The sequence below is a fragment of the Dipodomys merriami genome, unplaced genomic scaffold (genome assembly GCF_024711535.1).
Source record: "Dipodomys merriami isolate MVZ:Mamm:240054 unplaced genomic scaffold, mDipMer1.0.p SCAF_2, whole genome shotgun sequence".
Classification (NCBI taxonomy): domain Eukaryota; kingdom Metazoa; phylum Chordata; class Mammalia; order Rodentia; family Heteromyidae; genus Dipodomys; species Dipodomys merriami.
The window spans coordinates 21,124,995-21,147,613 of NW_027203381.1; the positions used below are offsets into that span (position 1 = coordinate 21,124,995).

Genomic DNA, 22,619 nt, shown 5'->3' on the forward strand with positions numbered 1-22,619 from the left:
TTTTTCTTTGCAATGATAGAGGGTTCAATGGGAAGAGGAGGGGGACCTACGGAGGATGAAGAAGGGTCATCTTGCCTAAAGGAATTGGATTGTTGGTCTGCAGGAAGACGCTTAAGAAGGAAGAAGATCTTGATGTTAAGGGGCATCAACAAGGAACTTGGAAGCCAAACATTTTGTTTAATGTGCACACAGTGATAGTCATGTACATGTGTTAAGGGCAAAGTATCAGGTTAGAAGTTGGTTTAGAACTAGTGGAGGTGTCCTAGCTTTCTTGCCTACCAAATCACTCTTCCTTTTTACTTCCTCGACAGAGTCCCATATGTTCCAGGCTGACCTCAAATTCACAATACTGACTCTGGGATTACATGTGTGTGTGTCAGCATTCATGAATCAGCATTCCTTCAAGTCTGTACTTCCTTGGGATCCTGTGGTACCTACTCTCCTGGCTTTCCTCCTACCTCTCTGGTCTTTTTTCCTTCTGTTGCAGTTAAGGTTTTCTTTTATCTTCTCACTATCCATTTTTCCCACTGGAGTCACTTCATTGACTCATGCTTTGAGTTATCATTTGCCACACAAATCACCCTCCGTTATGGCCCACTGCCTTGGGGGAGCTGCTGTGTGGAGTCCCCTCTCCCAACTTGTTTCTTTCACGTCCCAAGCACCCCCGTTGTTCTAGGTGGTTATCCTACGCTCCTCCCTTGTTTTCTCCTTATGATTGGAATCCTATCACTGACTAGTTCTGAGTCGCATAACTCTGCTGTGTCAGACTAGGATCTGGAAGCTGGTAGCTCTGAGGGAGACCCATGTGTGGGGAAAGAGGAGACTCCTCAAGGAAAAGGGAGGTACTGTCGCCAGAATAAGAAGGAAAGCATGCTGGGAGGACACAAACAGTTGGCCATTGGAACAAGCCATGTTGGAGTTCTGAGGAAGTAACCACATCATGACAGAGGGGAGTTTAACCCACAGGCTTGCCTGATTCCACCACACATATCCTGCTCTTCCACACACATCCTCCCTTCCTGCTGGGGTGCGTTCAGTGGCACATGCACTGTCCTTGATGTTCTCTTTATATCCGTGATGTTCTCCTCCTCCTCCTCCTCCTCCTCCTCCTCCTCCTCCTCCTCCTCCTCCTCCTCCTCCTCCTCCTCCTCCTCCTCCTCCTCCTCCTCCTCCTCCTCCTCCTCCTCCTCCTCCTCCTCCTCCTCTTCCCCCTCCTCCCCCTCCCCCTTCTCCCCTCCTCCTCCCCCCTCCTCTTTCCCCTCTTCTTCCTCCTCCTCTTCATCCCCCCTCCTCTTCCCCCTCCTCCTCCTCCTCCTCCTCCTCCTCCTCCGCCTCCTCCTCCTCCATTTCTTTGCATGTCCAATGTCCTGATTCTGTGACTTTGTCCATCAAAACAAATCCTTCTGGATCCCCTCCCCACAGAACTTTTTTTGATCCCAAGTGGGAGGAGACCAGAAAGGCGGTAATTTGACTAGGGCTTTAATATCTGAGGATCTTAATATGCTGATTTTCTCACAGAATATTCTTTTGCTGGAAACTCAAGAGAATGAGTGAGGACATTTTAGATTTCATGATGGGTGTCTGGTGAGGGCATCCTTAGAGGGACCAGTCTTGGTTCTCTTCAGGTCACATATTACATGATCCACTGCAGTGGTCCTGATGCCAGCGCTGGCACACTCCTCATTCACCTAAAGTGGAAAGAAGTGATGGTTTGTAAAGAATAAATAGAGATTTTTCTTTGATTAGAAAAAGGTGCTTTTGCATAGCAACAACCTTACATCCTTTCACTGTAAATCTCAGGACACAGCAAAGGTTTCACAACCACTCTAACAGTGGCTTTGAGCTCCCAAAGGAGCTCAAATGAGCTTCCAACCAAGGTCGGGCTAGAACAAGGGTCAGATTGCATTTCTTTCTGGAAGTTAGCCTCAATTATTCTAGCCTCTAAGTCTCTCTTGAGGTTTTTGAACTTGAAGTTGCTTTTATGAAGGAGAGTCCATTCACATCATCTTAGGGCCATAAAGGATTCAAATTTACCAGGTCCAACATAGAACAGAACAGTTGAATTGTGTGTGCATGGGGGTGAGAGGGTGGGAGGTCCCAGGATTTGAACTTGGGTCTCCTGTTCTCCCTTATCCTTTTCATTCAAGGCTGGTGCTCTATTTGAGCCATATTTCCACTTCCAGCTCTTTGCTGCTTAATTTGAGATTGTTTCACAGATGGACTTTTATTTTACTAAGACTGGCTTTCAGATCTCAGCCTCCTGAGTAGCTCTGATTATGGGTATGAATCGCCAGTGCCTGCTAAAACTGCACATATTTTGAAAGGTCCTTATACACAATTTTGGTAAGTGTTTATGGTTGATTGTAAGAAGTGCTTGGGATCAGAACTTGCAAAATGGAGCCCACAGAAGAAATCCAGCCCCCAAATGAGCCTTTTTTTGGGTCAGTATAGTGTTAAAAAAATCTGAATATGAATGATTTTAGGTACAAGTGTGCAATCTTCAACTTGTCATAGTCCCCACTATTCCCAGTTGCTTTATACCCAAAAGTTTGAATTTTTTCACTGTTTTTGACTGATGGAAATTTATCAATCCATATGAAAGTGTTATTGTATGTGGTCACACTGAGAGGAAGCCCATTTGGTGGCCTTCTGTTTGAAGTCCCCTTTTCAGAGATCAGCTTCAGAATAATTGTATTACACAAAGGAAATAAGTTTCTTCCCTTTTGTAGCTGTGTTATGATTATTTTGAAACATGCCATCCTCAAGGTACCTAGGACATAACATTGCTGAAAGATAGAAATTGACATTTGTAGTCTTTGAGCTGATGGATTTGAGACAGATATTTCAGGATCAGCAAGCCCTGTCTTCACAGTGTAAACCAGGAAATGTGTCTCATTTATGCTTTTTTTTTTGTCGGTCATGGGCCTAAACTCTGGGCCTGGGTGCTGTCCTTTAGCTCTTCAGCTCAAGGCTAGTGCTCTACCACTTGAGCCACAATGCCACTTGCGGCCTTTTCTGCTTATATAGTGCTATGGAATCGAACCCAGGGCCTCATGCATGCAAGGCAAGCACTGTACCACTGAGCTGCCTTCCCAGCACCCATTTATGCATTTTTTGTTGTTGTTTTCTCCTCCTCCTTCCCCTCCCCCTCCTCCTTCCTCCTCCTTCCTCCTCCTTCCTCCTCCTTCCTCCTCCTCATCCTCTTCCTCCTCCTCCTTCTCCTCCTCCTTTCTTCTTTTCTTCTTCTTCTTCTTCTTCTTCTTCTTCTTCTTCTTCTTCTTCTTCTTCTTCTTCTTCTTCTTTTCTTCTTTTCTTCTTCTTCTTCTTCTTCTTCTTCTTCTTCTTCTTCTTCTTCTTCTTCTTCTTCTTCTTCTTCTTCTTCTTCTTCTTCTTCTTCTTCTTCTTCTTCTTCTTCTTCTTCTTCTTCTTCTTCTTCTTCTTCTTCTTCTTCTTCTTCTTCTTCTTCTTCTTCTTCTTCTTCTTCTTCTTTTCCTTCTTCTTCTTCTTCTTCTTCTTCTTCTTCTTCTTCTTCTTCTTCTTCTTCTTCTTCTTCTTCTTCTTCTTCTTCTTCTTCTTCTTCTTCTTCTTCTTCTTCTTCTTCTTCTTCCTCTTCCTCTTCTTCCTCTTCTTCCTCTTCTTCCTCTTCTTCCTCTTCTTCTTCTTCCTTCTTCCTTCTTCTTTCATACTTCTTCCTTCTTCTTTCTTCCCCTTCTTTTCTTTTTTATTGTGTCATCCTAGGGCTTGAACTCAGGGGCTGGATATTGTCCTTTGAGCTCAAGGCTGGTGTTCTACCACTAGAGCCATGGCTCCACTTCTGGCTTTCTAGCTAGTATTTTTTTTGGTAGTCTCATGGATTTTTTTCCTGCTTGGGCTGGCTTCAAACCATGATCCTCAGATCTCAACCTCTTGAGTAGCTAGGATTATAGCCACCAGCACCCTGCATATGCATTCTGTTTAAGGGAAGGGTAGAATGAATTTTTTAGAAGTTTGAATTCCATCAGCTCAGTACCTGCCAAGTTACTTTGAAGACTGTAAACCATAAACAGTCGAAGACTGCAGCACAGTCTAATTTAGAAACAGAAAAGTAATGTGAGGTCTAATAGAATATAGTGCACAAATCCAAGTTATGCATGTAATTTAAAATTTTAGAAGGGCCACACTGAATAAAGTTTTAAAATGAAATTAAAAAGTAAAATTGTATTCAATACAATGTATCCAAAGCATTGTCATTTCAACTTTAATCAATACAACAATTATTGAGATATTTTACCTTTCTTTGGGTCTTGGATAAAATCCATTGTGTACTTTACATGTAAGGTAGCTCTCAGATTGACTACTTCATTTCAACATGGCTTCCATTGCTAGATCCTATTGTATTTGATAATATAGATTTAACCTCTCCTGGGAGTCTCAGGATGCAGAAAGGCCTCCTTGTTGGCTTGGCCAGTCCTGTGAACTGTCTGTGTATATTTATTACCCTGAGATGCATTTGCCTTTGGACCACTGACTCATGTCCTAGCTGCCGTTGTTTCCTGTGGTCTAAGGGACTTAAATTTAGCCATGTTTCCTGGCACTGCTCCAACTTTCCTCTGTGCTTCATTTCTTCCCTTCCCATTCCTTGCATGTCATTGTAATATAATTCAACACTTGGATGGGCTAGTATCCAATGGACCCAACCCAAACAGGAAACTGGATTTCTTATTGTTTATTTGGGACCATGAACCAGAAAATGTTGGATACTTGTTTTCAGTGCTCCATTGAGCTGGAACTGAATTGAAATGCAACAATTTCCAGTGGCCCCTTCTGATACAGAATGATTTAGAAGCTTCAACTCTTTGATCAAGATAATAAATGACGGCACTAATTGCCCCTAAACTTTCCTTGTGATCATTATCGTATTGGTTCTTTGTTTAGAATTTGTTGGTCACAGGCTGTACAACCTCATATGGAGTTGGAGCATACTTTGGGAATATTCCAGCAAGCAGTACACAAATTATCTTTGTGTAAAAGGTCATGGCATAGATCTCTTACCTCAAAGCCCTTGGTGAGCAATCTTGGCTATTACCACTTGGCCCTGTCCGGTGTGGGCACATAGCTACTGCTATTCTATGGTGGTACTATGTATTCTGATGGCAGACATATTGACTTCCTGTTGATTTTGCTCCACTATGGCAGAGCTCAGCCATTGCAATGGAAAGGGGTGATACCACATTCATGGTTTACAGCTAGGCATAGCCATAAGACCTAGCTATGCCAAAAAAAATGGTAAGATTTGGGGGTAAAACTTGGGAAAGGGGCTGGGAAGGTGGCTCAGTAGTAGAGTGCTTGCCTTGCATGCATGAGGCCCTGGGTTCAATTCCTCAGCACCACATAAGCAAAAAGAAAAAAGGCAGAAGTGATGCTGTGGCTCAAGTGGTAGAGCGCTAGCCTTGAGCTGAAGAGCTGAGGGACAGCGCCCAGGCCCAGAGTTCAGGCCCCACAACCGGACCCCAAATAAAAAAAAACTTGGGAAAGATTTCTTTCCTTATTAAAAAGGAAAAGGAGATGGGGGTTGGGGGGAGGATGGGAAGGGATGGGAAGGGGAAACAAAGGAGGAGGCTACAATGCTTGATAAGAAATGTACTCATTATCTTGCCCATGTAATTGTAACCCCTCTGTACAGTATTTTCACAATAAAAAAAAAGGAAAAGGAGAATGAGGAGGGAAGAAAGGGAAAAGGAGGGAGGGACGGAGGGGGAGAGAGAGAGACAAAGAAGGGAGGGAGAATATGGTTATAACTGTCTTGCAACTTTGATTGTCCTCTTCTTGGTGCTATTTTGATGTCATGATGAGGGCAGACATGTGGGGGTTATGAGACAAGTCCAAGGATGGAAGTGGAGCCTCCTGTGGGTGCTAAGGATGATGTAGTGGATAGGAGAGATTGCACCCTTGATGACACGGTTGTGCAGCTGCACCAAACCTCTGACTTCCTGCTTTTCAGAATGTCATTCGTCTTGCTTAAACCACTTTCAACCAGGCATCCTATTACACAGCTCAAAGGATTCTAACTGGCATGCATGCCCTGTTTTACTGACACGCTGTCTTCTGTTTCTTAGAGAGCAAAAAAGAAGCCACCTGTAATGAAAGTATGTATATAGTGTCTCGATTTTACAACCTGGCTTATTTTTTTCTTCCTCTCTCAGATGAAAGTTAGAACATGCTGGTAAGTTTATCTTGAAACAGTAGGTAGAAGAGACATGATTGGGACAGAGGACACTTCTGTGGGGGGAAATCCTGTGGTAGGATTTGCTTCCTGTTTGGGCTTCTTTGAGATTCAAGACTGAGACTTGTTGAAGTACATTTCCATTCTCACCATGGTTTTGTTTTTTGTTTTCCCAAGTATTCTAACTAAGGTGAAAGCAGGTAGAAGAGAAGTGCTTGTGGTAACAGAGATAGAATGACACGAGGGCTTCAACTTTAGGACATAACATTCTGAGTGGTGGCTTGTACCAGAAAGCTGACCTCTGGGATTGCCCTTGTAAAGGTATTCAGGACCCCCAGGAATGCTTAAAAAGAGCTGGTTGTCAACCCCATGGTTTTAGGAAGGTGTCCTGAATAGCTGCAGCTCATTCTGATCCCAAAGAACAATGGAAGTTGGGAGGATACCCAAGGGGATGAGCCTATCACTCTGAAATTGAATAAGGTTTGCTCAGCTACTGATCTAGGGTTAGTGCCATGCATAAGAAAGGACTAAGATTCTAGCACATGGGATGTAAGTGATACACATGTACACATGTGATTGCTCCTATCCACAATAACTATAAAAGACACAAGACAGGAGATTGAGCTATGAGTATAATTTATTCATATGCATACGTAAGAATGTTATACAGAGAACAGTAAAAGTATGTGTATATATACACACATATACATATAAATGAATACTCTCTAAGAATTCTTATTAGAACTTAGTAAAAAAATAGCTTGAGGAAATTAGTATCATTTAAATAAGACAATCTACAACCTTAAAAGCATCCCTATGTGTAGATCATATAAGATGTAATGAGTTGAAAAATCCCCAGGATACAGACCACCGACTCAAAAACCGAATCCTGATTATAAGGAAATTTAGTAGTGAAAGGAAATTTGTCAATAGCCAATTATAACTGGCCAGGACTACTCCTAGGTCTCCAGAACCCAGAAGCAGCCCAGAATAGTACAAGTGGAGTTTTTATACCCCCAAATGGGGGGAGGAGTCATACAAATGAAATCTTTCCAACTCTCCTATGTTTTGCAAGCCAAGCAAAATACAGAAGCAGAATAAAGAAACTAAATATCTGGTTGTAGGCAAAAAAAAAAAAAAAAAGAAAGAAAGAAAAAATGTAGGCACCAGGCCCACCACTCAGAATAGAATTGGCTGCCCACAAACTACCTCCTGTCCTAAATTCTTTTTTTTAGGGGCCTTTGTGAGTTTGTCTAGCAGTTTCTTGCCGTGGCTTCTTAGTATCGTCACGATCCTTGCCCTGGCTTTTTAGCACTATCATGACTCCTCTTATGCTGCTGAATGCTGCATTTTATTTACCTTATTTCAAAGATGCCACCATTAACAAATCAGAGCTCTGTTCAGAAGACTAAGGTAGACAGTCAGTTATGGTCCAGATGCTTCACTCCTGGGGAGCTTTGGTTATACTTGCTTTTTTGTCACCCCAACTTAATTTATTTATTTTTGGTGCTGGTACTGGGGCTTGAATGTAGGTAGGGCTTTACACTCCTTGCTTGGCTTTTCTGCTCAAGGTTAGCACTTGAGTCACACTCCCAATTGTAGCTTTTCTCTAGCTAATGGGAGGTAAGAGTCTCTCAGATTTGTCTGCTAGGCTGCCTTCAAACCACACCCCTTAGCTTCCTGAATAGCTAGGAATATAGGTGCAAGTCACTGGCACCTAGTTCTCTCTAACTCATATTTATTTCACAAATTCCCTAGCAAGGAAGATTTCAAGCTTTGATAATTCCATTTTTTTCTATAGGAATACCACAAATGTATGACAATTGTAAATTCATGATTTCAAAAGGTTTTTGATCACTGGTTTGATTTGGAACAGCATTTGCTTGTTTTCTTAAGAAAAGGAAGAAGTGGACTTCTCCCTGAAGTATTTATTGATTAGCAAACACTTTCATTTCTGTTTCTCCATTCAGCAAACTGTATATTGTACACAGAGCACTGGAAGAGTGCTTTTTGGTAGATCAGATGTTACTATGTAGCCCAGAATGGCCTGAAACTCAGTGACCTTCCTGGCTTAGTTTCCTGTCCCAGGATTAAAGGTGAGTACCAACATACCCAGCAGGAAAAATATTTAGGTTTTTTTTTTTTTTTGGTCCGGTGACGGGGCCTGAACTCTGGGCCTGGGCGCTGTCCCTCAGCTCTTCAGCTCAAGGCTAGCGCTCTACCACTTGAGCCACAGCGCCACTTCCGGCTTTTTTCTTTTTACTTATGTGGTACTGAGGAATCGAACCCAGGGCCTCTGGCATGCAAGGCATGTGGTCTACCACTGAGCCACCTTCCCAGCCCCAATCTTTAGGATTTTTAAGTTTCACTTTTCTAGGCTGCAGGACACTGGAGTAAATTGAGGTGAATGACAATAGCTACCCATTGCCCTCTTAGTGTATTTGGTTGTGCTAAGGAAAAGAAAAAGGAAAACAGGACAATTTCTTGTCAGTATTTCCTTGTGGTTGTGTTAATACTACTAGTCTGAGAGAGCATACTGAGTGTGAAAAATAATAACTTTTGTATGTGTATGTATATATTTGCGCCAGTCCTGGCCTTGAACTCAGCCTGGATGCTGACTCTGAGCTTTTTGGTCAAGGCTAGGCCTCTTTTTGGTAGTTAATTGGAGATAAAAGTCTCCTGGACTTAACTGCCTGGGCTGGATTTTTTCTTTTTTCTTTTTTTTTGTGGTCAGTCATAGGACTTGAATTCTGGGCCTGGGTGCTGTCCCTCAGCTCTTCAGCTCAAGGTAAGTGCTCTACCACTTGAGCCACAGCAGCACTTCTAGTTTTCTTGTGGTTAGAGATAAGAGTCTCGTGGACTTTTCTGCCTGGGCTGGCTTTGAACTGCAGTCCTCAGATCTTAACCTCCTGAGTTGTTAGGATGACGAGCATGAGCTATCAATGCCCAGCTGTGTTTTAAAAAAGAAATTCAGACTGGGAATATAGCTTCATGGTGGAGTGCTTGTATGAAGCTCTGGGTTTGATTCTTCAATACCACAGAAACAGAAACGGAAAAAGCCAAAAGTGGCACTGTGGCTCGAGTGGTAGAGTGCTAGACTTGAGCAAAAGAAGCTCAGGGACGGTGCCTGGGCCTTGAGCTCAAGCCCTGGGACTGGCAAAAAAGAAAGAGAAAGAAAGAAAGAAAGAAAGAAAGAAAGAAAGAAAGAAAGAAAGAAAGAAAGAAAGAAAGGAAGAAGAAAGGAGAAAGGAAGAAGAAAGGAAGAAAGAAAGAGAGAGAGTGAGAGAAAGAAAGAAAGAAAGAAGATATTCAACAACTTCTGAAAGTTGTAACTATGAGCAACCTAACTTTAGCAGTGTTTATAAGACATCCTCAAAATAACAACAAAAAATGTGACTTCAAAGGGTTCTAGAGGCTAAGCATGATTCTGTGTTGATGGCATTTACAAAATCAACATAGGGATTTAAGTCAAAATAACTGTGGAATATTTTATAAATATGTAAAGTTTCTTTAATATCTAAGAACTGGTTAAGCCGAGAACCTTTCTTATCTTATCTCACTGTAAACAACTCTTTTCTTGTTAAAAAAAAAAAAGAATTCTACCAAAAAATTCCATTGCAAGTTCCAAGAGAAGTGGCAATACAGAACAATATTGATAGAAATAAATCCTTTTCTCCCTCCTGCAGTTTGCCAGCCAGAAACAAAACCAACCATCTTCCTGAAAGACAATCACATACATGTGCATGTATGTGTACACACATGCATGTGCACAAACACATACTAGCATGGGGGCTAGTCTGCTGCAGAGCTCCAATAGCTTCAAGTTGCTTAAGCCCTTGAGTCAGCCTCGTCCCTCCCACCACGTAGACCACAGCTGCAATGTGTAACCCACACTGACTTTTAAAAAAGACAAACAGCATATCTGAGAAGTCTGGATTGACTTTGCTTTTGTGACTGTGCATTCTGTAAGGTTTAGTTGGTTTACAGAGCTTAACTTTTAATACTGTTAACATCTTCTGGCCAACTAAACATCAAGAATATCAATAAATATCAAGGATTATTCTACTTTCATTTCCTTTTTCTGACAGAGCCCTTTGGCTCTATAAATACATTACAGTCTCAGTGCCACACCCCACTGGGGCTTAAGATTCCATACTAGAGCACATCATCTGGATGTGGCTCCCAGATGTGCAAGGATATTCCTGAAGTCTAAAGAAAAGCAAGCAGTAGGCAAAAGAAAAGATCGGCTGGTCATTAGTATGAAAATTGTTCCTGGTGCAGAACAAGAGTGGCTGGGCCCCCAGAAGTCAATTGGAGCTATTGTTAGAAATGACCTGTGACCATGGCTGAGGGCGGGATTGCTCTTACAGAGGACTTTCAACCATCCTTTTCTTGACTTGGAGGTAGAAGATTCGGTTCTCTTCAGGATAAGTGACTTTGCTGAGTGGCATTCTGTAGATGTTGGGGTTTTTCGTGGTCAGCAAGAGGAATAACAGTGTAGCCAAACAGAAGGACCAGGTACAAGCTGGCAACCTGGCCTGGGGAAGAAAAGACAAAACTGTTGAGAGCCCATCTGAACGCAAATCTGTACCAAGTACCACTCTGAACTTTCACCCATGGAGAAGAGTCATTTGGGGGCATTGCTTTAGATTCTACTTATGCCCACAGAGTCCTAGTTTAAGAGCATTTTTGCACTTGAAATGTTTTCATTGTTTGTGATGCTTAGTTACATCTCTACTTTGTGCGACTCTTTCTCCTCATACATTCAGACGTAGCACACTAGATGTGGAACAATGACACTCAGCATAGAGATGACATTTAGCAAACTACTAATGGTTCCTGGACCACTTAAATCCACAAGACCTTCTCTGATAAGTCAATCCCAGGGAGATCTGTCTGACTGCTACTCAGTCTAAATCTAGGCCTCTACTTGTTGTAGATAGACTTCAAGTTGCTTGATTGCATGTCCTCTGTGCTGTTCACAAAATTCTGCACATACTCTATTGACTGACTCTGATTCTGTGTACGAACCCCATGGGGTATAATGGGGTTTAGGGTACCCAAGCATGATTACATGATTGCATATCACACTCATGTAGGTGAATTGAACACACACACATAGACACACATGTGTGGTATACACACACGTGGTGCACACACACACATCATACAAGAGCTATTCTGTGAGCACAGTAAAGAACAGGGCCTAAGGATCTATCGTTTCCAAAATCTTTTTTTTTTTTTTTTTTTTTTTTAGTCATAGTTGAGGCTTGAACTTACGGCCTGGATGCTGTCCCTGTGCTTTTGGGCTCAAGGCTAGTGCTCTACCACTTTGAGCCACAGCTCTACTTCTGGTGGTTAATTAGAGATAAGAGTCACATGGACTTTCCTGCCTGGGCTGGCTTTGATCCATAATCCTCAGATCTCAGCCTCCTGAGTAGCTAGGACTACAGGTGTGAGCTACAGCACCCTGCTCAAAATCTTTTTAGGTGACTCTGTTGTGCTGCTTGTCTAGTTCTGGCCCATGGATTAGTGCTGTGAACTTTCTTTCTGAGAATGTGAAGGGCTCCACAATGTTCTGATGTATTCCTCTATCATGAATGCCTGTAATGGGTCATTGGTTTCTCATCATAGGGATGCTGTGTCTCTATGTAGACCTTCCCAGATCTTTGTGAGCTGCTGAGAGAACCAGGGACTGCTTCAACCCACTCACAGCACAGAGCCTAGCAGAAGCGGGGAGGGATTTACAACCATAGGTCATGCCATTAGATGCTGCCAGATGGCCTTTGAGAGCGTTTTCCTTGTCACTGACAGCTGATCAATCGTGCTGAGTGATAAACAGAAGCAAACTTACCATAGCCATTAGGTGTGTCATGCTGGCTCCAAGGTAGGCAGTGAACAGGGCTACAAAAAAAAAAGGAATCATGTTTGTCAAATGTACTCTTTTATTTTGGAGACAGAGTCTTGCTCAAGTATTTCCAGAAATAGCATCTGTGAGTTCATCCCTTTCATGATGTTCTTGAGAAACCACTCTGAGCAGAAGGGTACTCATGGCTAGTGCTGGAAAGAATTTCCCTCTTTGATGTCATCAATTTAAGTCATTTTAAGATCCAACTCATTCACTCATCAGCCACAGTCTGCCTCGCTCTCTTGAGTACCAGCTCTGCTGCTATACTGCCCTAACCTAAGCTCATGAGATCTTATGGCCATTTTTCCTTTTAAACGCCCACAGCACTTCTAAGGTGCACTTTTGTTTTATACTATCATGCTGTTTGGGAGTGATCTCCAAGTCTAAGTTGTGTTTCTCTCCACAGTAAGAGTGTCAAACTCTTACTGACCTTGGTAGATGGCTAGCTAAGGAGAAGTGGGAAAGCCTTACATGAGAGAGTGTTCTTCCACACGAGATGTCAGTGTATAGGTGATTGATTCCCTGAAAGTGTTCTTGCTAGCTGGTGAAGAGAAAATATCCTAGAAAGAGACTGGATCTCAACTCTTCATAGACAACAACCTTGCGAAATGGATTGCTATATATAAGTCCTACTCTGACAACGCAGCCACTGATGAGATGTAGAATGTGTTTACTGCTTCCAGACATGCCTTCGCTTCACAGGTTCTGATCCAGAGACTGGAGAGGCAGCTCTGCCACGTGCCATCAGTTCCCTAAGTCCTCTTTCTGATAAAGACAGTTGGAATGAATAAAAGAATAACTCTCTCATCAATGTCTGTTAGTTATTTGCCTTTGCAGACCAGGTTATTTGACAGTGTTGGTGTTGTGTGGACAAAAGGAAATTTGCTGTGGCATTTTACATGTGTGACTTGCTGTACAATGCCCCCCCCCACATGCAGACATTACAAAGTCTGATAGGACCCAGCAAGATTGAATGAGCACCCTCCCATACTGTTAGCAATGCTGGGAATGGATAGCACCCCTTAGGGATAACTTGGCACCTCTGGGAATTAAAAGTGGCATTCTCTTTGAGCTATCAGTTTGATTTCTAGGCATATATGTGAAGAAACTTGCACAAAGTAGTAGGATGGGTGAATTTCTCACTACACAGGATCCTGTGAATGGTCCTAATGTAATCACAAGGGTTGGTAGAAAAGGGATGTAAAAAATTACTACTGGGTGCCAGTGGCTTGTGCCTATAAACCTGTCTACTCAGGAGACTGAGATCTGAGGATCTCAGTTAAAAGCTAGTCTGGGCAGACAAATCTGAGAGACTTTTATAATCAATTAACCATCAAAAAGCCAGAAGTAGAGGTATAGCTCAAGTGGTAGAACACCAGCCTCAAGACACAATAGCTAAGTGAGAGTGTTTTGTCCCTTTAAGCCCCAGTACTAACACACACACACACACACACACACACACACACACACACACACACACACACACATACACACACACACACACGGAGAGCGGGAAAAGAGAAAGAGAGAAAGAGGAAAATTTAAAGGCTGTATAAACAATCACCTGAAGAACTGCAAAGAAACAGGTAAAATATTAAATGGCAACATACAGCAACCTGAGTTCTTTTAGCCTTGTTATAGTGTAGGTCAAAGTGGAACAGAGCCGTCTAAACGTTGGTCCTATCTGTTTTCCATCTTGGGTAAGAATTCCACAGTGTGTGTGTCAATGGCAGGTTCCATCATGTGAATGGCAATTTGGTTGTCAGGGATTAGAGATGAGGGGGACTGGAGATGTATTTCCATTAGATTACCTATAATTATCCACATTCCACTGTCCTTTCACCTTTTTGTCTCTAAGAAAGTGTCACTCCCTTTTCATTACCTTAAATGCTTTTATTTGTTCTCAGTGGGGGTGCCAGAGGCTGTGGGTGGGTAAATTGTCTTCCCTTTCTTTCTTTCTTTTTTTTTTTTTGGTCTGGTCATGGGGCCTGAATTCTGGGCCTGGGCACTGTCCCTCAGCTCTTCAGCTCAAGGCTAGCGCTCTACCTCTTGAGCCATTGCGCCACTTCCGGCTTTTTTCTTTTTGCTTATGTGGTGTTGAGGAATCGAACCCAGGGCCTCAGGCATGCAAGGCAAGCGCTCTACCACTGAACCACCTTTCCAGCCCCATGTCTTCCCTTTCTAACAGCTTGAGATATTCAGGCAATTTTCAGATTCAAATATCTTAAGGTCTGTTTTAATCTAAGGATTTGCCAGAAGGGCCTGAAGACTACCACACAGAACTAGCTTAGGGTAATAAGATAGTTCTGGAGGTTTTACTCCAATAAAACCCAGTCAAAATTCTCTTCAGGACTTCCTTTAATCTTTGTACACTCAAGATATCCAAAAGTACAATGAGAAGATGGACTGGAGGTCTCTAGATTTTCTTCCAGCTCTGTAGGCAGGTGTAAGTTCTGCCCTGGACCATGCAGGCCCTGTACCTTCCTACATCTTGGCTAATTTTCTACCCAGTATCTGTGTTACCTAGGTAACTGGCACATCTGGAAGCAGTCACCTTTCTCTAGGTTACATCCTGGGCTGCCTCTGGTCAGGCCTCCCAACTGACCACTGGAGGGTCCCAGGCCCTGAGGTCACATCCACATCCAATGTGGCCACACCTTTTCCCCTACCTGGTCATACCTCTTCCTATCTCTGGCCTAGATAAGTCCTGGCCTGGGGGTGGGTCTCCCTTTTTGACCATGCCTCTCCACCATGCATGGAGGGGCGGGCAGCAGTTCAGGAAATAAACTTCTTTTCCTGCCTGAATAGCACATGGTGCTCTCTTCATTGGCTACTGAATGAAACCTACCTACTTAATATACCTTACAGCAGGGTCTAGCTAGAATGCTGGAGATGAGAAAGAATTAATAACATGTGGTCTCAACATGTGGTCTTTAGGTCAGCAGCACCAGTTCCACTGAGGAACTTGTTAGAGATGCAAATTCTCCCCTGCCTCTAATACTGGATCAGACCTAGCTTGAGCTCCAATGATCTGTGTTTTAACAAGCACTCTAGGTGAAACTGTTACACACTCCAGTTTGAGACAGCTGGATGGATCATGTAATCCTAATGCTTCCTCAGAAACATGGTTCTCTATTTAGCTTGAGTTACTTCTTTTTAATGTTTACGATTCAATAGCAAGCATGAATACAGGACAAGTCAAATGTGTCACCCCCTTCCCCCGCCAAATATATAGAATATAGAATGGCTAATAGGACTCAATGCCACCTCCCCATGTTCACAATAACCAAGAAGGTGAGTAAAGATGGCTTTAGTACTCTCAGAGAAGGAGAACATCACTTGCTTTGGGCAGGCACTTTCTTAGTAAACTAAACTAGAATTCCAGCTCTAATTGCTCATATAGTCTCCCCCTCACCCCCACTTCTGCTTGTCTTTGACTTCAACCCCACTGACATGAACAAACTTCTTCTTCCCAAACTCCATTTGTGAGATACTCACCACAGGCAAGAGCCAGGAGGTGGGCTTGCCAGGTCAGTGCTACGAACATTCCTCCAATTGCAATGCAAGCGAGAGAACTGTTAAAACCCCAGAGTCCAGAGTAGATGTTCTCAAATGGAGATGAAAGGCTGAGTCCTGCTCGACAAGATAGAAGTGATCAGAGTGTTGGACAAATGGCAGAAGTGTCCATGACAAGTGGCAATGTGTCTGGGGGAGGTTGTGGGGTTTAGGGGAAGTATCTTGAGAGCTCCCACTGGTCCCTAGAAGCAGAGGCCTCAAGAAATGTCTGGAGCATAGAAGATACCTGAGACCATGTATGAGTGGAAGAGATCATCAGTATTTGGCAATGAGTCTGTGCTTACCTGCCACTACCCCCAGCAATGATCCAATGGCAGCATGCAGACACATGAGTGGGGATGACAGCAGAATGGCACATAAGAAAATGCTCCCTGTCCATGGGTTATCGCAGCCATATATCTGACCAACCCCCACAGGAAGTGACTTCAAAAGCTGCAAAAGCAAGTGCAAAAATGAGACCACTGCCAGGCATGCTTGCACACCTCTATAATCTCAGCACTAGGCAGGCTGAGGCAGAAGGGTAGTGAGTTCAACGCTAGTCTGGGCTACCTAGTGAGACCTTATCTCACAAAATCTCAAACAAAGGCGAAACAACACCAGCAGATTTGTGCTGCAAACACAAGGAGGAAGAGCTGGAATTTGATGGGGGCTCACCAGGTTTTTGAAAGTTTGTACTGTCTCCATAACTTCCTATGAAGAGATACATGGTACAGTGATTCTCATATTCTTGGCTTGCACCATAATTTGGTATGCTTGTTAATTTAGGTTCCCAGGCCCCATCTCCAGGGATTATAAATTATATAGGGTCTGAGATGGATCCAGTTTGACCATTAAAATTTTTTCCCAGGTAATTCTGATGCTTAGCAAAGCTTGGGAACCTTGGACTATTACACATACTCTAGTTGCCTGGCCCCAAAAGAGCATAGCTCAGAGATGTTCTGTGATGAACTCAAAGAGTAAGCATCCAACTATTTTGACTGGCGGAAGCAGATCAGGCCTAGACTTAACTTAGGTAGGAGGCCCCATCACACCTGCCCAAACAAAGGTCAAGCTCACAAGACAGTATCTGACTTCTGATGGACTTGGTACTGCTAGCATTTAGAAAAGAAAGGAAGGAGTTTGACTTTGACCAAATAGTCATTTAGAAACAAAACAAAAACTCTCCCAGTTCTGGGGTAGAACAGGAATGACAGGATGAAGACATATAGGCCACCAGACAGCTGAGAATCTAGAAATCTCTCAACGGGCAATGAACCAGAAGAACATGTGTGACTCCCAGAGGCAGAGCGAATATGAGAAGACAGTGTATCTTACCTCTAGGGCACTGAGCTCCGACCAGGTGATATTGGGGACAGAGGTTACAGGTGTGAACAATTTGCTTGGGAAGAATGGATTATAATGTCCTGTGGCTGCAAGATACATTGATAGTGCCATGTTGAAAGGAAGCGTGAAGACGGGAAGATCCCACTTGCTGAACACGGAGCACAATGCACTTGAGAAAACTGGGCTAAAAAGGAACAGAATAGAAGAATCCTCATGTGTTGACAAGAAGAAGATTGACCAAATGAATCACTCTATACCATGGAGGAGTTTTGTTTCCTCTGTCAATTAGGCCCCTGATGTGCTGTGTGGACAAACCTCCCACAGAATGAAAGTGTAGAATCAGTTTTATCATAGAGATAGTAATTCCAAAATACAAGTTTAAAAACCAACTGTTAATATACTTGGATTTTGAAAAGAAAATTCTGGGGCTTCTCAGAGTAAATTACATAGAGAGATGGAAACAAAAACAAAAACAAAAACAAAGGGCACTGGTGGCTCATGCCTGTGATCCTAGCTACTCAGGAGACTGAGACCTGAGGATCGTGGTTCAAACCCAGCCAGGGCAGGAAAGTTTGAGAGACTCTTATCTCCAATTAACCACCAGAAAACAGGAAATGGCACTGTAGCTAAAAGTGTTAGAATGCTAGTCTTGAGCAAAATCCCTCAGGGTCAGTGCCCAGGCCCCAAGTTCAAACCCCATGACCACCACCACCACCAACAAAGACTGAAAAAAATGAAGTACTTGATAAAATATAATTAAAGTGCTTTGTGTAACACTATATGATCATAATCCCTCTCCCCTACATCAGATAACCAAGATTCTGAGTTTGGCATATATAATTCCACATATCTTTCCTATTTGTATCTATGTTTTTGGGGAAAATTGCTCAAGGCAGGATGTAGGTGCATGGCATGGAGGATCAGCGTAGAGTTTACATAGAGCTTATATCTTGGATCTGTGGATAAACTTTGTAACTTCAGGTAAGACACTCATCCTCAGTTCCCTGATCTGCGAAGGTAGGATTGTTTTACATGCTTGGGCCTCTTGTGTTATTCTTTTATTTACCCAATCAAGAAGCCATTGTTTAAGAGCAGAATAGATTTCCTACTTGTGGGAGCTATGGTAAACACTCAACTTGCCATGACCTCTGACCTCGTTGGTTATCTCTTGGGGAGGATGATGCTGTTGACAGGCCCTCCACGTACCTGTGTGTGCAGCTACAATGTGCGTGCAGCCAGGGTGTTCATGGGCCCTCCTACAGACCCTGTCTGTAATGGGCTATATGTTTTACTCATGTGCCTTTTAGAATTATATATTCTAAATATGGGAGACAGAAATGTTTGCTTCTAGAAAGAAAAAACAATTTAAGATGATGTCAACATAGAAAATAGTTTGAAGGATTCAGGTTTTTTGAAAGGGATTGAACTGAGTCAAAAAAAATGGGGCTGGTGTGCTTTACAAAACTTTACATCCCATTAGGAAATTATTTGAATGGGGCCTATACTCATGGTGGTTCTTAAATGGACTTCCTAAACCAGCCATATCAGCATCATCAGGGCACTGTTAGAATACCAATTCTCAGGCTCTACCCAGTGGACTTGATCAGAACCTCCGGGGAGGCAGCCATCTATTTGCCTTAATAAGTCCTCATCATGTTCAAGTGTGGACACTACTTAGGATGACCTGGGGAGATTCAATAGTTTTGTCATCTAGACAGCAGATGAGAGTAATTCCATCCATCTTGATGGTAATGTGGGTGTATCCTGTGGTTGCACCTGTGCCAGTATGTAGTTAAGACTCTGAGTTCTTCTGGATGAGGGGACAGTGTTGGTATACATGTAGGAGAATCTATCACAAGGCCAAATCACTTAAACTGGCTGTAAGGAAACAGACACCTTTTTAAGGGATTGTTTCTTTTCTAGTAGGGATAACAGAAATCAAACATTTTCAATTCATTATAAAATCATACCAAAGTACATAACCTACAATTTTCCACTTAACTGGTTCAAGTTGTCGTTCATTGACACAATACATTCTCATTGTTGTACAGTTCCCATCCATTCACAGAACACTTGTTAGTTCACAAAATAACCAACTCCTCATTTCTTCCTCCCTCCACAACTTTTTAAAGGCATTTTGAAAACTAAGTACAACTTACCATGTCATGGACATAACAGACACGGGGAATAGCAGCCACCAGAAATAGTCACCCTTGTCTGAGAAGACAGCCATGAGAATGCCCACCAAGGTGGCATTGTAGCCTTGAAGTCCAGCTGCTATGGCTGACCTGTGGGGAAAAGGCACAGCACAGACAGCGTTCAGGTGGACTTGGGTTAGACTTGCACATAAATTATACCTGTAAGGTACCAATCACACTCATATTTAGAAAACACAATTATATTTAGTTATGCATTTCCTATCAAGGGCATCATATGAATATCAATACCCAAATCAAGTACAATATATATAGATAAAAGCACAGATGGGCACTTAAAATAATGGCCTCCACAGGTGTCAGAGCCAAGGACAGCTCTACAGAGACTGATAAGGGAACAAGAAAGGCATTCCTTTATACTTTCCTGCATACAGTCTTATGACTTATTTTAAAACATGAAGGGCCTCTGAGAATAGAAGTTTTGACATATGGAAGTCTCCTAAATCTGATTCCTTTGGTAAGAGATGTACGATTCCTAAAATGGGAAATTCCTTTTCATAATACCTTAGCATACAGCTTTGTGGTCCTTTGCTTGCATTTTGTTCTCTAAACACACATTTCCAAGTTGTTGTAAACAAAAAAAACCTACTTTTTAAAAAAAACTTAGTATATGGGTTTTTTTTAACCCCCTCTGCTTGTATGTAACTTTGCTTCTGAAGATTATCCTATGGGTGGGCTTGCACTCTGGCTATGATGACCTCCATTTCCTAATTGGGAAGCAGACAACCCATAGAATAAGACCAGGCTGACAAGCAGCCCCAGCTCCCCCAGGGCTCTTAGAGTTGACAACGTGTGGCACTGTGAAGGGCATAGTCTCTGCTTCCCAAAAGCCAGGAACTCAAGGGCCATGTTTGCAGAGACACTGGGCATGGATAAAGATGATGAAGAGAGTGGATGAAGTCAAACCCAGGGCCTGAGGGGAAGGGCTGCAGCTGGTGGTCAGATGACAGGGGCTGGTGGGAGCTGGCAGGAGTGGGTATAAGAGTTTCTTGGCTTGTTTCTAACTGGCCTCAGAGGCACCAGTAGAAGAGATAAGATGACATCACATGCATTCATCGGCTTGAAAACATTAGGGGTGAGACTTCCTGTTCAGGGAATGTGAGAGTCAATATAATTTATATGATTGTTACCGGAAATTGGGACTGCACATAATGACAATGAGAGTTGTGCAAAGTCTTGTCCTCTCAACAGTAGGCTTGGGGATTTTGGGCTTGAGTTTGGTCCATGGGAAATGAATGGCAACGTCCACAGGTTGTGGAATGCCTCAGTTAAAACCTCCAGAAGACATGTATTCACCTCAAATGGTATTATCATTTGAATAGGGTCTTTTAGGACCAGGGAAAATAAAGGAGCTTTAAAACTAGCACATGTAACTATGACTTATCTTGTCAATAATACCTGCCCCAGAGATGAGGTTGGTGTTTCATTGAAGGAAAACAATGAAGGACTATTTGGAATGGCATAGTCCTACAATTTGTGGGTATTCCTATCTTCAGAAGCTGAGCTAACTTTTGAATTGTCCATGAAGAATGAGTTAGATAAACTGATCATGGGAACAAGATATAAAGGGGGTTACTATTAAATCATTAAGACTTTCCATCCCTGTCCATATGCAGAGCTGGGGGGACTCTGGGGACTCCTGGACCCCAAGAGTGGTGAATGGGGATAGCTGGGCTTCGAGGACTTTTCTGAGTGAGATACCATTGGAAAAATGAGAAGAGGGGCCATGAAGGGAGTTAAAGAATTCAAATTCTGCAGGAGCATTTGAGGGATTATAGACGGGAGAGTGACATGGTTTCGTGTTTATTGTCACATTGTAGAAGTTCCTTGTTGAGTGAGAAACTACACACAAAGAAAGACAGAAATCACCCATCATTCCAAACTTGTGCAATGATTTCACATTTTAGGCACTGCTTTTTTGATACAGAGACCAATCTTTCAATCTCAATACTAGAACATGATGATGTTAGAAGTTTAAAAAAAAGACAACATGAACTCATGTTTGTTCCCCCCACTCCCGCCCCGAAATGCTAATAAATAATTTTTATCAATCCTTAAAGATCTCCTAGAGATAACTAATAGCTGAGTTTCTGGTTACTACATCTATCTCTGGTCACTTACTCAGATACTAAGGATAAGACACTATAAATGGTTTCCTGGCCTCTGACTAAAGGCAAATAGAGTTCTATGGAATAAAGGTTGTTACTTCCGGGGCAGGGTGTGGCTTTATCACCATTGTGCATGATGGCTGTCTGGCTAGGGTCTGAGAAAGGGAGCAAACTGGCATGAAGACATGTGCCTACCTGTCTTGACTGAGCAAGAGGGCTGTCAGAGTAGAGATCACTGTTGCCAAGCAACCATTGAGAGCCCACCATGGGTTCTGGATCAGGAGTCCCACCACAATCAGGATCCCACTGATGGGGTTGCTGACAAACACCACTTGGGATATGCCTCGAAGAAACCAGTCTATGAACTGAAGCACCACAGGCTTACCTGGAAGAGAGAAATGAGCAGAGTGGAGGATGTGACAGGGTGAATGGTGGTCCTGCCCAATACTAAGGCCTGCTCTGAACAAAGGCATTAGCATCCTCTGGAAGGAAAACATATTTTGATACTCCTTAAAGCGCCCAGACCCCTGAAATCATCTAGTTTCTTGATGTTCAGAAAATAGTATCTAGTGTACTTATTTGCTGTGCTCAGAAGTACAGATTGTCAAACCAAAGGAACAAATAGTAAATTTTTCATTTTTCTTCCTTTCCATTTTTTCATTTGGTCTTTTCTTTCCTTTCCTCCCTCCCTTCCTCTTCCTCCTCCTCTTTTTTCTTCCTGCTCACTTCCTTCCTCTTTCCTTCCCTCTCTCCATTTCCCTCGTTCTCTTTTTTTCTTCCCGCCTCTTGCAGTACTGGGGACTGAACCCAGCAATGTGAACAAGGCAAAGGAATAACTTGAGTTATAGCCCAATCCTTTTATTTGAATTTTGTTCCAAGATAATCTTGCTAATTTTGGCTGAGCTGAATTTGAATGCTAGATTCTCCTGCTTCTGCTTTCCAAGTTGCTCAGTTACATTTTTATTTTTTATTATATATTTATGTATTTATTTTATTTGTTGGCTGTGGGGCTTGAACTCAGGGCCTGGGCACTTGATCCTGAGCATTTTTGCTCAAAGGCTAGCACTCTGACACTTCGAGTCACAGCCCTACTTGCTGCCTTTTGGTAGTTAATTGGAGATAAGTCTCCCAGATTTTCTACCTTGGCTGGCTTCTATCCATGATCCTCAGATCTCAGCCTCCTGAATAGCTAGGATTATAAGCGTGAGCCACCAGTACTCACCAATTTTTTTTAAGTAATGAAATTAGAACATAGGGACAGGTGTTTTCTATACTATGAATAGGGC

The 22,619-nt window shown here is 42.7% G+C and overlaps 1 protein-coding gene across 2 annotated transcripts in view; it reads right to left on the bottom strand.

Moving 5' to 3' along the window:
* Positions 1–1,462: 1,462 nt before the first annotated feature.
* Positions 1,463–22,619, bottom strand: part of Slc14a1 (solute carrier family 14 member 1 (Kidd blood group)) — a 28,767-nt gene continuing 7,610 nt past the window's right edge. The window contains exons 3-10 of one of the 2 annotated variants that reach the window (XM_070029235.1): positions 21,529–21,718; positions 19,169–19,297; positions 17,001–17,193; positions 15,971–16,118; positions 15,609–15,743; positions 12,057–12,106; positions 10,571–10,740; positions 1,463–1,688 (exon numbers count right to left, since the gene is read on the bottom strand). In XM_070029235.1, coding sequence (XP_069885336.1) covers positions 1,685–1,688; positions 10,571–10,740; positions 12,057–12,106; positions 15,609–15,743; positions 15,971–16,118; positions 17,001–17,193; positions 19,169–19,297; positions 21,529–21,718 — 1,019 coding nt within the window. In that variant the 3' untranslated portion in view covers positions 1,463–1,684. Of the gene's footprint in view, positions 1,689–6,838; positions 10,741–12,056; positions 12,107–15,608; positions 15,744–15,970; positions 16,119–17,000; positions 17,194–19,168; positions 19,298–21,528; positions 21,719–22,619 lie in introns of those variants that run through there. The other variant, XM_070029236.1, reaches the window with a different exon arrangement.